The sequence below is a fragment of the Coffea arabica genome, chromosome 2c (assembly GCF_036785885.1).
Source record: "Coffea arabica cultivar ET-39 chromosome 2c, Coffea Arabica ET-39 HiFi, whole genome shotgun sequence".
Taxonomy (NCBI): Eukaryota; Viridiplantae; Streptophyta; class Magnoliopsida; order Gentianales; family Rubiaceae; genus Coffea; species Coffea arabica.
Window position 1 is genome coordinate 11476166 of NC_092312.1, and position 16024 is coordinate 11492189.

The 16024-nt window shown below is 36.3% G+C and overlaps 1 protein-coding gene across 2 annotated transcripts; it reads left to right on the forward strand.

The window, feature by feature from the left end:
• Positions 1 to 355: 355 nt before the first annotated feature.
• Positions 356 to 12684, forward strand: LOC140035030 (protein MOR1-like). Of its 2 annotated transcripts, none has more exons than XM_072074337.1 (39): positions 356 to 459; positions 576 to 680; positions 783 to 888; positions 1702 to 1814; positions 1920 to 2007; positions 2104 to 2204; positions 2564 to 2671; positions 2796 to 2901; positions 2975 to 3054; positions 3186 to 3332; positions 3417 to 3492; positions 3584 to 3708; positions 3789 to 3899; positions 3975 to 4124; positions 4234 to 4308; positions 4393 to 4474; positions 4837 to 4949; positions 5027 to 5128; positions 5199 to 5273; positions 5378 to 5473; positions 5548 to 5649; positions 5756 to 5857; positions 6225 to 6407; positions 6490 to 6601; positions 6815 to 6891; positions 6983 to 7062; positions 8420 to 8482; positions 8648 to 8774; positions 9374 to 9496; positions 9586 to 9663; positions 9837 to 9995; positions 10112 to 10270; positions 10627 to 10724; positions 10871 to 11027; positions 11115 to 11231; positions 11323 to 11418; positions 11520 to 11591; positions 11686 to 11986; positions 12075 to 12684. In XM_072074337.1, the coding sequence occupies exons 1-39, from the start codon at positions 427 to 429 to the stop codon at positions 12344 to 12346; spliced, it is 4470 nt and encodes a 1489-aa protein (XP_071930438.1). In that variant the 5' UTR covers positions 356 to 426; the 3' UTR covers positions 12347 to 12684. The 2 variants fall into 2 exon arrangements, with proteins under 2 accessions (XP_071930438.1, XP_071930439.1); XM_072074338.1 differs by having other exon boundaries at positions 8654 to 8774.
• Positions 12685 to 16024: the final 3340 nt, after the last annotated feature.

Here is a 16024-nt window from a genome sequence, read left to right on the forward strand (position 1 = left end):
CAGCCTTCATTCACAGACTACAGCAAAATAAACTTCAAAAAAGTAATGTGCTAAAATCGTGTGGTTTGAAATTGATAATGTTTATTTTAACAAAAATTCTTTTAGCTTTTATTTTTGTTGACATTTGTTTCAAACAGATTTGTTACTGTTCGTGTATAGTTGACTTGGATATTTGTACATGGGCATGCTTTTTGGCTGTTAGACCATATTTGGCAGTCACTCATGGACAGTATCCCCCCCCCCCACACACACACGTACATACATATATGTATATATATGTATGTATGTATGTACTTAATGTATACACACGTATATATATTTGTGTGTGTGTATTTATATTTATATTTATATACATATTTGCAGTTGTAAGTTTATGGTCTCTTGCAGGTTTCAGACGGATCATTTGCTCGGAAATCTGCAGCAAGCATGCTGAGTGGGAAGAAACCTGTTCAGGCAGCTGTAAGTATTGTATGCTGCAATCCTGTATTTACACACTGTGCATTGTTTTTACTTTTTCCTTTGGCAAATTTATCTTGCTTCCGGCACATTTTTTGACTTGAAGTTCAATGTTTCAGCCTGCTAATAAGAAAGCAGCATCAACTAAATTGGGTGTTAACAAAAAGGGGGATGGATCTGGGCATGCAAAAGTTTCAAAGCCTGCAGAAACTGAAGATGTTGAGGTCTAGTTATTTTTTAGCAATTTGATAATTGGAATGCATAACTGGTGTTTCTTTTTGGCATTGCTGTACAAAGTTGTTGAATTTCTTGTGTTGCATTCTCAGCCAGCTGAAATGAGTCTTGAAGAAGTTGAAGAGAAATTGGGTTCCCTAATTCAAGCAGATACTATATCTCAATTGAAAAGTACTGTGTGGAAAGAGCGGCTGGAAGGTACTTTTTATTTTTTCCTTCAAAAACTAAAGAACATAGTTTCCCCTTTGAAATCAATTCTTGAAGTTCGTTCATATAGCAGAAAGCAGTGTTTAATATTTGAGGTTTGGAGAACAAAAGCGAATGATACTTGCATCTGTAATAGTTATTGGTAATTCTTCATCTACTAATGGCCATTGTCACCAGTGCCATTGTCTATTTAGATTGCTCATTTTCATACCAAGCATCTTGTGAGCAGTGGCTGGGAACAGATATTGTACCTTCTGTCAATATATTGACCTGCCATGTCTGAATTTAAGACAATGAAAGTTATTTGGAAACGAGGGGAAGTGAGTGTACTTCACAGTATACAATCTTGGAGGTTTTTCACCTTGTGATGTAAAATCGTTTAATGATTGATGAGAGAGAGAGTGTGAGTGAGAGAGAGACAGTCCATGCTCCATTTACTGTTGTCATACATTATTTGTGCTAGGTTTGTGTAGTTGCGAGGTACCCGATCCGCCACTGTGACTATGGATGGTGTTTACTTGTTGAGCTTAGAATATTGGGCAAATCCTAACAACGATGACTGGATATTCATAGAGACCATGATGACCATAACTTTAAGAGTTGAGTGGTTTAATAGTATGTGCTTTTCAGTTTCTTTCTGATCCCTGTCTATCAAGCTCATACTTGTTCTAGTCAAAACTTATGAACTTGTTACAGTGCATTTAGTTTTTTTTAGTAGTTAGGAACTAAAAGTAGTGGTATGTGCTTATGGTGCTTCATTTATGATGTTACCCAGTTAAATTTTTTTTTCCCTTCCCATTGCAGCTATTGGCTCTTTCAAGGAACAGGTTGAAGCAATACAAGAACTTGATCCATCAGTGGAGATTTTGGTCCGTTTGCTTTGTGCTGTTCCAGGCTGGGGTGAGAAAAATGTTCAGGTACTCCTATTCTATGCTCTTTATAGTCTCATAAGAATGTAAAGTTTATTGTGAGTTCCATCCGGATCGATAAGCTGATACCTTGTTTCCCTCTGACAACTGCAGGTTCAGCAGCAGGTTATTGAGGTTATTACTCATATTGCTTCAACTGCTTCAAAGTTTCCAAAAAAATGTGTCGTGCTATGCCTTCTAGGTGAGTTGCTTTTTTTAATTAATTTTAGTCTCTAATACACACACGTGCACACTTGGCATCTGGTTTTGTTATGCGAAATGTATTTTTGGCTGACAGGTATTAGTGAAAGAGTTGCTGATATAAAGACAAGAGCTCATGCAATGAAGTGTCTTTCTACTTTTTGTGAAGCTGTTGGTCCGGGCTTTGTTTTCCAGAGAGTAAGCCCTGTTTCCATAACTGGTTTCAGACTTTGAATGTATTGTATATTATGATAATTGGTATGGTAAGGGACAAATGAGAGCTGGTGATGTTCTTCTCAATCTGCATTTTGTTGTAGGAAGCCTTTTATTCTGTCCAGTAAATCTAACAGGATTTGCCAGAAAATTTTTTTCCTACAGCACTTTCACAACTTATCATTTACTTTCTGTGAAGTTCTCTGGTTGATCTTGCAAGTTGGGAAGACTCTATTCTTAGATTTTACCTTCTATTAATTGTCTTTCTGTTCTGTTTAGCACTCATTTTTTGACAGTTGGGTTTATTCGTCATCTGATACTGTTGGCATTTGTTTTTTTTTCAGCTATACAAGATCATGAAAGAGCATAAGAATCCTAAAGTTCTTAGCGAAGGGATTCTGTGGATGGTTTCTGCAGTTGATGACTTTGGAACCTCACATTTGGTTCTGAAGGTCTGTAGTGCTTTTTGGAAGTTGTCTACTTTCTAATGATTTTTGGTCTTATCCTTAGTATAGAAATGAAGTTCCTTTATTTTGGTTACCTAAAGTTACTTTTTATGTTCTTCATCTTTTGCAGGATCTAATAGATTTCTGTAAAGATATTGGGTTACAATCTAGTACTGCTGCCACTAGAAATTCAACTATTAAACTCATTGGTACATTGCACAAGTATGTCGGTCCAGGTAAATTTTCTGCTTTCTGAAGTTATTGAAACTTTTTAATGTTTGCAGAAGATATAATGCACCTTCCATGCAGGTATTAAAGGATTTCTATCGGATGTAAAACCTGCTCTTCTCACTGCACTTGATGCAGAGTATGAAAAAAATCCATATGAGGTACAGTTGGCTCGGGGATGGTTCTCTTTCATGTTACATTCATTCCCTTATTTTATCTTTTAGTTATACTCTTCAGGAGTCTAATCTGCAGCACCTATAAGAACCGTTAATCTTTGAGTTCTAATTTGTAGGAGTCTGCAGCACCTAAAAGAACTGTTAAGGCAGCAGAGTCCATGTCATCGTCCTCAGGTGGTGGGCTAGATAGCCTTCCACGAGAAGATATTAGTGGTAAGATCACACCTGTTCTGCTCAAGGGCTTGGAAAGTACAGATTGGAAGGTATGACATATACACCTTAAGTTCTGTCTTGAACCATTTTTTGGAATATGCAATTTAGTAGTAATTGATTTATTCGAATTCCAGATACGACTTGAATCTATCGAAACTGTGAATAAAATCATTGAAGAGGCTAATAAGCGTATTCAACCAACTGGAACTGGTAATCATTTTCCGTGTACAGTGAGGTGGGGTTGATTTGCACTTTAGCAGCTCATTTTATTTTATAACTTTTTCCTTGGCATTTTTGATAGGGGAGCTATTTGGTGCTCTTAGAGGCCGGCTATATGATAGCAACAAGAATCTAATAATAGCAACTTTGTCTACTATTGGCGGTGTTGCATCTGCTATGGGAGCAGCTGTGGACAAGTCAAGCAAGGTTAGGGTTGTGTCCTATTTTGATTTTCACACAAGCTCGCTTTTTTGATGATCATATCGTGAAGACATTGTTTTTTGCAGGGGATTCTGTCAGATGTTTTGAAATGCCTGGGTGACAATAAAAAGCACACACGGGAATGCACTTTGAGCACTTTAGATTCTTGGCTAGCTGCTGTTCATCTTGAGAAAATGGTTCTTCCCTTTTGCTTCCTATGATATTTCTGTTGCCAAAATTGTTTCTAGGTTCTTGATGTGTTGCTTCTTCAGATTCCTTATATTACAACTGCAATAACGGACGCTAAACTTGGTGCGGAAGGTCGCAAGGATCTTTTTGATTGGTTATCCAAACAACTGAATGTGTTAGTTAACTTCCCTGATGCCACACAGCTGCTAAAGCCTGTGGCCTCTTCTATGACGGTATTTTCTTAATGGCATTTCACATTTACCTTAATATACTTGTATGTTTTCATTTTAGAAAATTAAGTCTGCGTGCAACTGCAATGAAAATTTGTTTCTGTTGGCGTAGGATAAATCAGCTGATGTTCGACATTCAGCAGAAGCGTGCTTTGCTGAAATTCTCAGGATCTGTGGGCATGAAGTGGTTGGTATTGCAAATCTTGTCTGCTCTTTCGGGTTATTGATATTTATTTATCCACTTAGACCTTTCCTACATTATCCCATTTAGGTGAGCAAGAATTTGAGAGATATACAAGGACCTGCTTTAGCAATTGTTTTGGAAAGGTTGAAGCCATATGGAGGTCTTCATGGTATTCTCCAATACAATGGCTTTAATATTTTTCCTGCTGATTTGTGGATTCCCCAGTTACCTCTTTCCTTGTGAGGGTTATTCTTGTTTGCTTAGAATCTGTTGATATTTGCGTTTTTAAGCTAAAAGCTTTTTAAGGTGCCTTTTGTTTGGTTGTGTTCTCCTTCAAGCTTATTTCTACTTCAAAATGTTGATTTGGGAAAGAATTCTTGGTTCCTTTTGCATTATAGCTTTTATTTTTCTGAATTTTCAAGACAAAAGTACATTTTACTTTTATTTTGTTTTTAAGAAATTTGAAGAAATTTTGGAAAATTTTAAGCAAAGATATATCTTTTACTTCTGTTGTTGATTTTTAATTCCCAGAAACGTTTGAATCTGGAAGAGTTTCTGCTGCATCAAAAGGCAGCTCAAAGATTGGAAAGTCAAACGGCTATGGTGATCGTCCAACTAGACATGGAAGCAAAGCTAATTCTTCAGTATGTTTTCTGCATAGTTGAATTGCATAATAGGGTGGAATATATAAATTTAATTAACCGTTTCTCGGTTTCCTTAGAGAGCTATCCCAGCAAAAGGCCCAAGGCAAGAGTCCCTTATGTCTGTTCAAGACATTGGTGTCCAGTCACAGGCTTTGCTTAATGTCAAGGATTCAAACAAGGTATCTCTCAATTCATTTTTGAAGTCTAAATTTTTAGAGTTAGCTGCTCTTGACATCAATATTTGCACAGGATGATAGAGAGAGAATAGTTGTCCGCAGATATAAGTTTGAGGAGATTCGGTCAGAACAGATACAAGATCTTGAGGTTTGTTGTAGTCAAACATTTACTGACTGTAACAAGAGTTTTTTCTTCAGTATTGTCTATCTGTCATCAAGGTGCTTGCACTCACTAGTATTCCTATTCAACAGAATGACCTTATGAGGTTCTTTAGAGAGGATTTGCACAGGAGGCTTCTAAGTACAGACTTTAAGAAGCAAGTTGATGGGATTGAGATGCTGCAGAAGGTGCATTACTTGTCAGACCTTCTGGTATGTAGTGTTTGGATTGCCTTCTTACTGTTTGTCTTTTAAACTTTCAGGTGCTCCCATCCATTGCAAAAGATATAATAGAAGTTTTAGATGTGCTCTTGAAGTGGTTTGTTATGAGAATATGCGAGTCAAACACTTCATGCCTGCTCAAGGTGTTTTTTCACCCATTTCCTGCCAATTAAAGCATATTGCCATAACATTATTGATTTTTGCTTTTTCCTACCTCCTGGGACTCACTTTTGAAGAATTATTCAATAGGTGCTGGAATTTCTTCATGAACTTTTTGACATGTTGAAGAGTGAGGGGTACATCATGACTGAAGCAGAGGCTGCAATTTTTCTTCCCTGTTTGATTGAAAAGGTTTTGCCACATGACCTGCTATGTTTAAATTATGATGTTTGCCTGTCTTGTGGTGGTGCCAACAAGCTTTTCTGCCTATCAAATGGTAAAAAAATTTATATCTATATTTTTTTGAAAAGAGGCTACTAATATTGATTGTAAAAGTAACTTTTGGCTGCTTAACTGCATTTGGAGTTAGGTGCGCTTTGTTTTGGTATATTTGACCTGTGGAATTTAGTCCTTGCCATTTAGCAACTTTGTGGTGTATGCTGTGAGCTTTATATTCTGCGAGTTTATTTCTGCCTACCAAGTGGTGTTTCTAGATACATTATTCGTTATTCATTCCCTGGAAGATACATGTTCTCAGATAGATTTGTGTTTTCTGCAGTCTGGACATAACATAGCACAAGTACGAGAAAAGATGCGGGAGTTAATTAAGCAAATAATCCTTACATACTCTGCAGCAAAAACATTTCCATATATTCAGGAGGGCTTACGGTCTAGGAATAATCGAACTCGAATAGAGTGTGTTGATCTTGTTGGTTTCTTACTTGAAAACCATGTTTCAGAGGTAAAGTCATTATATATCTTAAGCTTCTGTTCCTTTGGTTTTACTTTCAAGAATGCTTAGTCCTTTCTTCTTTTTCTTCCAGATTTGGGGACATCTGAAGTCGTTGCAATCAGTTGCAAGCTTAACATCGGAACGAGATGGTGATATTAGGAATGCTGCTTTAATTACTTTGGCTACTGGATACAAGATTCTTGGTGAGTTTTTATATGCTTCTGCTGATTAATTAGATGGACATCTATACACTTGCGACTTTTGTGCTGATTATTCTTCATTATTTTTTTTATTTTAAACTTTGAGGTTGTATATTTTCTGGGTAGGCTGCAAGAACGGGATTAACCTTGAGCTTGTCATTATGTTATGCATTATGTATCTACACACTTCTTATTTATACTGGTTGATTTCTTTAGGTGATGACATATGGAAATTCGTCGGAAAGTTGACAGAGGCTCAAAGGAGCATGTTAGATGAAAGATTCAAGCGGAAGGTGGCAACCTTTTCTCCTTTTCTCTTGGTGGTATTGGAATTTCCTATCTTGCAGGAGCCCCTTAAAAGCTATTCATATTCAATTTTGGCAGGCACGGGAGATGGACAAAAGAAAGGAGGGAAAACCCGGTGAGATTAGGGCAGTATTAAGGCGCTCCGTGAGGGATAATGGGTATTTCCAGTCTCTTATTCGTGTGCCTTTGTTTTGTTCTTCGTACTGAGGGGCTTTTGTTAAATTATTTTCTTGGAGCAATTTCCTTTAGTGTAGATTGTAGTCTGGCTCCTTATGACCATTCTTTTACGAGTTTGATGTGCTACCTACTGATAATATGCTCTTGTACTATGATAACTCATAGCAAGTACAAAAAAACTCATCCTGTCAACTAAAATTTCAGTTGCTTTTTAGCTTTGTGGCTTTGATTCTTTCTGCAGTCAAGAATTGTTGAACAAGTGTTGTTTATTGGGGTTGTATATATTGTGTGTTAATGCCAAAGTTTAGAATCTATTTCCATTGAATAATAGGTGAAGAAATTAGGCTGTTATAAGTTCCAGTGGTTCTATATATACTAGCACATGAACGTATAACGCATTCATTTATGTACAGTCTGACAAATGTTTCTTATTTTACTTACAATAAAGCCTGATCTGGATTGTCAGCTATCTTTTTTCTGGTGTTCTGTGGATTAGGTGCCTCTCCAGTTGAATTTCTGTTCAGTTCCATCCAGTTCTGTAAAATAGTACCACTTTGGTGTAAACCGGTACAACTTTGGTGTAATTGTGAGTTCTGCATCAACTTAGTACAAAATTCACAGTTACACCAAAGTTGTACACATGTACACCGAATGTTGGACCCATTACATAACTGGACAGAACTGGGACTGGAAAGGCCCCATATGGGTGCTCTGGTTCTGTTGTTTACCTAGAGGGGAAAGTTCCTTCTATAAATGCCGACTCTCCAATTGAATGTGTGAATGGTTGTTGGCTGGCCTGCGGTGAATGACATGTAAAAATCAATATCACAATTTAATCCTTTTTTTAATAGATCTGGTCTATCTTGCATGCTTGCATGTAAAATGTTGTGGATGGATGGTTTTGTTCTCTTCTTGTTTGCATGTTAACCATCCTACCTATTTAACAGGAGTAAGAGATGATTTTCTTCCTTCATGGACAGAAACTTGTACCATTATTCCTTCTCTGTTTCTTCCTCATTATTTGCAACAGCTTTCTAGTTCTATTTCCCACTTTTACGGTTGCAAAACTATTGGAGTCTGACGATACTTTAGCCAATTTTATAGTATTCTGTTTTCTATAGTTCCTTTTATCCCGCTTTTCTGTAAATTTTTTCTGCTTCTTTTCTTTTACGTTTACCTTGTACAAGCTCCATACCATATGTATTCTCGTCATCATCCTTTGTTAACAAAACTCTTGTGTTCCTGGCGTTAGTTTGTATTGGTATTCCAGCCTTGCTCTTTCCTAGTTTCTGCAAATGTCCCTTTTAGACCTCTCAACTTGTTTGCTGCTTTATACAGATTGGATCTAGCAGAACAAAGCGGTGAAGTTTCCAGGTCTACTGTTGGCCCATTATCCAATAGGTACTTAACTACTTCGTTATAATTGCCATTATAGTTACATCATTGTCAATGTCTTTTTGTGATTAATTCTGTACAAGTTGCAGCTTTTTATCGATTTCTGGTTTTGTTGAAGTTGCTGTTCATCTTAATATGCAAGGTGAGGTTATTAACCGTATTTTGTTCTAGGGACAGTTATAGTCATCCAGAGTTTCAAATGGATAGAGCTCCAATCCCTCGGACTGTTCCTGGCACAGTTGGTCCTACGGACTGGAATGAAGCTCTGGATATAATATCATATGGTTCCCCAGAACAGGTTTTCTTTTGTTCTCTTTTGTTTAGCCTACTATGTTAGGTTAATGTTGCAGCTTCTGGATTGTTGTTGTCTTGCTGGGTGATACTCCAATGTGGATTCTTTTATTCGCTGTTTTTTTTTCTAAGCTAATGTATTTGTGACTTATGATATAGCTCTCGACTTGCATACTATGGTAATTAATAAGAGGGTTATAGCAAACAGCTGGACCACTGAGAAATTGACAAGACTTTGATGGGGTGGAAATTTGATCTCTCTTTGAATGGAGGTTTTAGTTTCAAGTGACAAGTGGGCTAGCTGATAAAAGTATTTTTCCTATGGTCGGTTTGTGGTATGGAATTGATTAATCAAATCCTGTTGTTAGGTGTGTTGTGGATTCTTGGTAAAAATAATAAATTAATTTTGACTAGCACCAAAGAGAAAATGTGATATTTTTCCTGGTATAAAGATGCAAGCCGCTATTCTTGGGCGTGTTGTGCATTCTTGTAAAAACTGTTAGTAATTGGTTATTCATTTGCTGCCAAGAGCAAATATGATATGTGGGTGGGAATTGCGCATTACCTTTTTGTGATTTACTGGATAATTTGCGTTATTTCTTGCAGTCCGTTGAAGGAATGAAAGTTGTGTGCCATGAGTTGGCCCAGGCCACTAGTGATCCCGAAGGCAGTGCTATGGATGATGTGGTTAAAGATGCAGATAGACTTGTTTCATGCTTAGCAAACAAGGCAACACTTAAATGCTTTCGTTTACAATGTTGGTCCCTTTTTGTTGTTTTAAATTGGTTCAAAATGCTCACACTATTTGATCTTAGCAGGTAGCTAAAACTTTCGACTTTAGTCTAACGGGCGCCTCCTCAAGATCTTGTAAATATGTCCTGAACACGCTCATGCAGGTTGGTGCTTATCACTATTGATTGTTAGTTGACCATTTTGGTACTAATAAATGAAGAAGAGATGGTGGACATTTACTTTTCCCAGCTGTCATTGGGTTTAATAATTTTAATTTTGGTCCAATCAAGCAATCTATCAACCATAAATGTAATTTCAATACTTTTTTTTTTAACAGACATTTCAAAACAGAAGACTTGCCCATGCCGTCAAGGAGAGCACTCTTGATAGCCTAATTACTGAGCTTTTGCTTTGGCTCTTGGATGAAAGGGTTCCTCGGATGGATGATGGCAGTCAACTTTTGAAAGCTTTGAATGTCTTGATGCTAAAAATATTGGTACGCTAATAACTTCGTAATCGATTAGCATTGTTACAAAATTCAAATTGTTCTTGTATATTCTGGAGATAATGTCCTTGCTCACTCCTATGTTTGACTAATGGTTGTGCTTCCAGGATAATGCTAACAGAACATCATCCTTTGTTGTGCTCATTAATCTCTTGCGGCCTCTTGACCCATCAAGGTGGCCATCTCCGGCAATAAACGAGTCTCTTGCTATAAGAAATCAGAAATTTTCAGATTTGGTTGTCAAATGTCTGATCAAACTGACGAAGGTGATTCTTGTGGTTGTCTTATTTCCCTACTTATCAGTGGTAGCTATAGAGATAAGTGTATATGTCTGACTTACTAAATTGTGATACATGATGTGCAAGTGCACACATATGGCCAACTTAAGCCACAAGTAAAAGTTGCTTCAGCTAGAATATGACTAGGAAATTTACATTTTCTTTTATTCATTTCCCAGTACATCTGCTTTAAACATTTCCTACTGCAGCTTGACACGTTATTATCTCAAAATGATAAGAGTTAAAAGTTAGCATCTGTGTGTCAGAAATTATTCCATCTTTTGTCGATCTGGTTTAGCAATTAGCATCGGCTTTGTATGTTTAAGAGCTTTTCACTGATACAGGTTTTGCAAAGTACTATTTATGAGGTTGACCTTGATCGCATTCTCCAAAGCATTCACATATACCTTCAAGAGCTAGGAATGGAAGAAATTCGCAAAAGGTATCTACTTGATTGCTTAGTTGAGTCCTCTATTTGATTGCTTTGTCTGAATAGATCAAGTGGCTACTATCCTTGCATGCTATTGAGTAGATGTAGATGAATCACATGTTATTTTAAACTTTTGGTGGTTCTACTTTATAAACAAGGGCGGGAGCTGATGACAAACCGTTGCGCATGGTCAAAACTGTCTTGCATGAACTTGTGAAGCTTCGTGGAACTGCCATAAAGGGTCACCTTTCAATGGTTCCAATAGATATGGAACCCCAACCAATTATACTTGCCTACATAGATCTTAACCTTCAGGTACTGCAAGATTTCACATTTGATACTTGATCTTGTTCCTGTGTGCTTTATTCAAAATTGAGATAAATATATTTTGGGAATTGCTAGACCTTGGCTGCAGCCAGAATGTTATCTCCATCTGGGCCTGTCGGCCAAACTCATTGGGGAGATTCCACGGCCAATAATCCAGCTCCTGCAACCCATTCTGCAGATGCACAATTGAAGGTATTGAATCCTTGTTTGAGTCATGTGACTCATCTCTGTCATTGTAGACTATACATTCTCTCCTTTTCATCATTTGCATTTCTTCTTGCAGCAAGAACTTGCTGCAATATTCAAGAAAATTGGTGACAAGCAAACTTGCACCATCGGCCTTTATGAGCTGTACAGGATTACCCAATTATACCCCAAGGTTAGCAAAAAATAACATCTAGATACTTGAAGTAATCTCTTTTATACATGGACAATATTTACCGTTTTTATGCATCAACTTCTCATTCCTGCTCATTTCAGGTTGATATATTTGCTCAACTGCAAAATGCTAGTGAAGCATTTCGAACTTACATTAGAGATGGTTTAGCACAGGTATCTACTGAACTGTTTCTAGTGAAGTGCGTATCTATGTGGTATGTATGTTAATCAGAGATTTCCCCTTCCTTCTGTTAAACTCCTCTTTCAGATGGAGAAGACTACGGCTGCAGGAAGGACGCCTTCAAGCGTACCCTTGTCGACCCCTCCTCCAGCTGCACTTAACCTATCTTCCCCAAAATTTGGTGCTTTGTCACCAGTAAATACTAATCCGCTTAGTGAAGCAAAATCGATGAACACTAAATTAGAACCTACAAACTTCAATTTGCCACCATCATATGCTGAAGATGATCGAGGCAGTGATCCTGCCCTTTCAAGGGGCCCCAGGTTTGATCAGTCAGATTCAAGGCATCAATCTGGGGACCAAAGAAACGACAGATTACCATCTGGAGGTTAAATTACTGCATCTTTATATCTCTTCTGCTTGTCTTTTACTGAACTCTGGAGTAAAATATGGCTGAAATATCATGGTTACTGCAGTTACAAGTGGAGCATTAGATGCAATAAGGGAAAGAATGAAGAGCATTCAATTAGCTGCAGCTGCAGGAAATCAGGAGCCTGCAAACAAGCCCGTGATAGCTGTGAATGGGAATTTAGGTCATCCCCTGCCAAATCAGTTTCCCCTCGCCACTGAGCATGCGAGTATTGAAAATTCAATGCCGGGAGGGGTTCTTCCTATGGATGAGAAAGCATTATCCGGGCTTCAGGCACGAATGGAGAGGCTAAAAAGTGGGTCCATTGAACCTTTATAGGGAGAGCAATCACTTCTGGGAAAATCATCAATTCTTTTAAGCATCTAGGTGTCATTGTGCCAAAAAGATGCTGATTTTGTAAATGAAGAGCTTGTATCCTGGTGTAATTATAGGGCTGCCTTGAGTACGCATCCATCTTTGCTGATGGAAAAGACTCGTCAAGATTTATTAAAGGTTGCTTTTACAGCTGAGATTGTCCTGTAAGAATTTGGCAACTGGATTATTCTGATTTACTCTTTCTTTGTATATTGTAGGTTGTTCCTTTGTCATGTTTGGCATTTGATAAATGTTTAATGAAAAGTTTTTGATGTGTCAATACAACCAAATTTTGATACCAAGTGTATGTTTGATGATTGATTTCTCCGATTGGAGGTGGTATATTTGGATATTTAGACTCCATATTTTGCAAAAAGATGGTTGCGATTACGTTTAATCAAATCTTTTAAACAATTGTGATGGGAGGTTAATTCAAAATAACAGCTGTCAATCTAGTCCTGATGGTTTGTTTTCATTAATCTGAGGAAGATGGATGTTGCGGAATCGCAACTTGTATTACAGCGGAGGACACTGTCAATATAGCGCCTTTGTTGGACCCCTGTAGGCTGTACTCGCGAGTCACAAATTTTTTTCTCGGACATGATAGCTTTTCTATTCTACTCTTATTCTTACTCTATATTATAGATAGCAAACAAATTTATTTAGTTAAATTTATTCATACCTGCATATGAATAGTAGAATATGGATATCTTAAGTTTTTATCCATATAAATTGGTTATCCAATAATATTCATTTAATAAATTGATATAATTGAGTAACCAATCAAATTCAATTAGTTCATTTAAAATTGTCTTTCCCAAACCTCCTCTCTTTTCTCATCCATTTAGAAGAAATTTGAGCCCTGCATTTGATTATTAAATTCATTGTCGGAAACTTTCATGCATTAATATTGTTGAAACTTTGTAAATAGTGGAATGTTTTATTTTTCAGTCTTAACAAATATTTGATGCATTTTTTTATGCAAATAGATATCCTACTTGATTTTTTTTTTTAGATTCGTCATTTTGTCATGATGTTGACTACTTTTGTTTTATTTAATATTATTATTTTTAAATTTTATCTTATCATTTATTTTCTCGTAGTTTGTTAACCTACTCATTTTTCAGCATTATCAATTTATGACAAGCTTTAATCTCCTTTCGTACTTTTCCAAAATGAAATTTTAAATTTGCACATGAAAAAAATGATAGGGGTTCAAAATTTTTGAATTAAGTTTTTATGTTAACTTTCATAGTACTTAGTTCAAATTTTTATATTTTTATTGTTCAATTATTAAATAGTATGTAATTTTGAGACCTAGAGCGCGGATGAAAAAAAATTGGTAATTAGACTTATTGAGTATTATAAGTAAATATTTTAAACTAGTAATGGGGTACAAAGAGTGGTAGTTTGCAAAATGAATTTAATTGAGTTTACAAAAAGTTAAAATAAATAGGTTATAAATAGGTAATTGAATTACCAAACTTTTTAAAAAAATTTATCCATTTATACCCATCTAATTAAATGAGTATAAATGAGTTGACTTATTTATACCCATTACCCATTTCAACACGCCCAAACCCGCCCAAATAACCCATTTTGATACCTTTTATACCAAGGGGGAGGGGTGGATCCAAATAGGCTAAGAGAAAATCCGGAGGGGATTGAACCATCACCGGACCAAACGGTTGCCTTTGCATCTGTTAGTGAAACTTTTCAGGAAATTTTGGAGATGAATGCAAGTCAATGGTCGATCCCTTGACCTATCTGCAAAATACTTAAATGAAACAGAGTAGCAATTGAATTTGAAATCATTCGTGATTTCAAGAAAACTGAGAATATTGGCGACTTCATGGATCTTTAATATGCTAAGGAATCGTGCAAAATTTAGATGCTACAACATAAGAGGGTCGGATGGGAATCCGCTTCATTATGCTCAGAGGATGTTTTAAGCGTCAGAAACGAAACTTGCATGTGAATGATCTGGGTTTGAAATTAGATCCTCAATTTTGCCCCAAAAAAAAAGGGCATAACAAACTTGGTGAGTGAATTTAGAAACTTATAATAATAAACTAGGCGAGTGAGTTTAGAAACTTCGACCGAAATTTGGAACAAACCCTTGTTCTCAAAAACTTTAAAAAAAAAAAAATTACAGGTGTGAATTTGGGAACTTCGACAGCAAAGTTTCTACAATATGAAACTTGGTCACTCTAATTAGAGACTAATTACTAAAACAAAAAGAATGGCAAGATTTGCATTTTGGTTCAATGATCGATCTTCAATGGCGTTTCTTCACATGTGCCTGCTTCATTTGTTTGAGAAAGAGGGCGGCGAGCTGATGCTTTATGGGTCGTTTTGGTTGGTTTGTCACATGAACATGATGGTCTTCAAGATATAGCCTATTTAATTTGCTCAGTTTCCCCCAACTCCCAAGCGCCTTTGTCATATGAAGACTCATATCACAAGAACACAATTTATGTCTTCATATATAGTCTAACTACAAAGATTTAATTCGAAAACTACTACATGTATACCCGCCTTAGTCCTTGAAAACATCCAAAGCATTTCGCGATGAGAAAAATATTGGGAAAAATTATCTTACAATTTTTTTTTACAAGAAATAAAAAGTATAAAAAAATTTCAACCTCTACATGCATGTGTTTACAAAACAGACAGTATACTTGTTTGCATTGCATGCAAGGTGATTTTCCCTTGTCGATAAGGATGAAATACAAGAATCTCCATCAGCAGGTCACATCACTATGGCAATTCCATGTAGTATTTATTTGCCATGCAGAATGAGAGGCAAAACTAAATATTTAAAAATTTTGAAAAGTCAGGCACACTTTTTTTTTTTAAAGGGTGTCCCGCAGAGAATGAACTCCGCAAACTATTCCTCACCATTCATAATTTAAAGACAGCAAAGCTCGAACCACCAGATCAAGCCTTAAAAGGGGCAAAAAATTTGGACCATTTCTCAATTTGTGCGTGCCATCATTGCGCAGGGGCATGCTAATCCTTTTCTCTTAGTATGGATATTATATACTACAACCTTTATTTCTATTTCCCTACTAGTTCTTTTGTGTTATATTAGTAGGAAATGCATTCCTAAATTACTTTCAGTCCTCCATTTCTAAAATTTTGTATTTTGAGTCCTCGAACACAATAATTTATTACACGTAGTACATAATTTTATAATAATCGTACAAGTACATATGGGATTGGCTTAATTTTTGTTAAAATCAAAATTATGGTGGCATTGACAATTACGGAATTAAGGCAACCACAAAACTTTCATTTTTCATCCAACAATTTCCAAAATAAATTAGAATGAAAACAATGTGTTCAATTTGAAGCTTAAAAAGTCGAATGAATATATATATATTGTTTTCAAGAGGCATTTGTTCTTAATGGTGAATTTTCACTTTAAGTGTAGGGGTTTAAGATGTCAAATATTAAGAGAGGGGAATGTGTAATTTTGCGACAAGATGAAAATCCTTAAAACTTTTTCCAGCCTATTTTATAATTTTCAATAGATGAGGAACTTCCAAGCCCCCCAATAACTACATAGATATTTAATTCTTGCTTGATCTTTAACTTGAAATATTTTTGGTCGACACTGTGGCATTTTCAATATTCGTG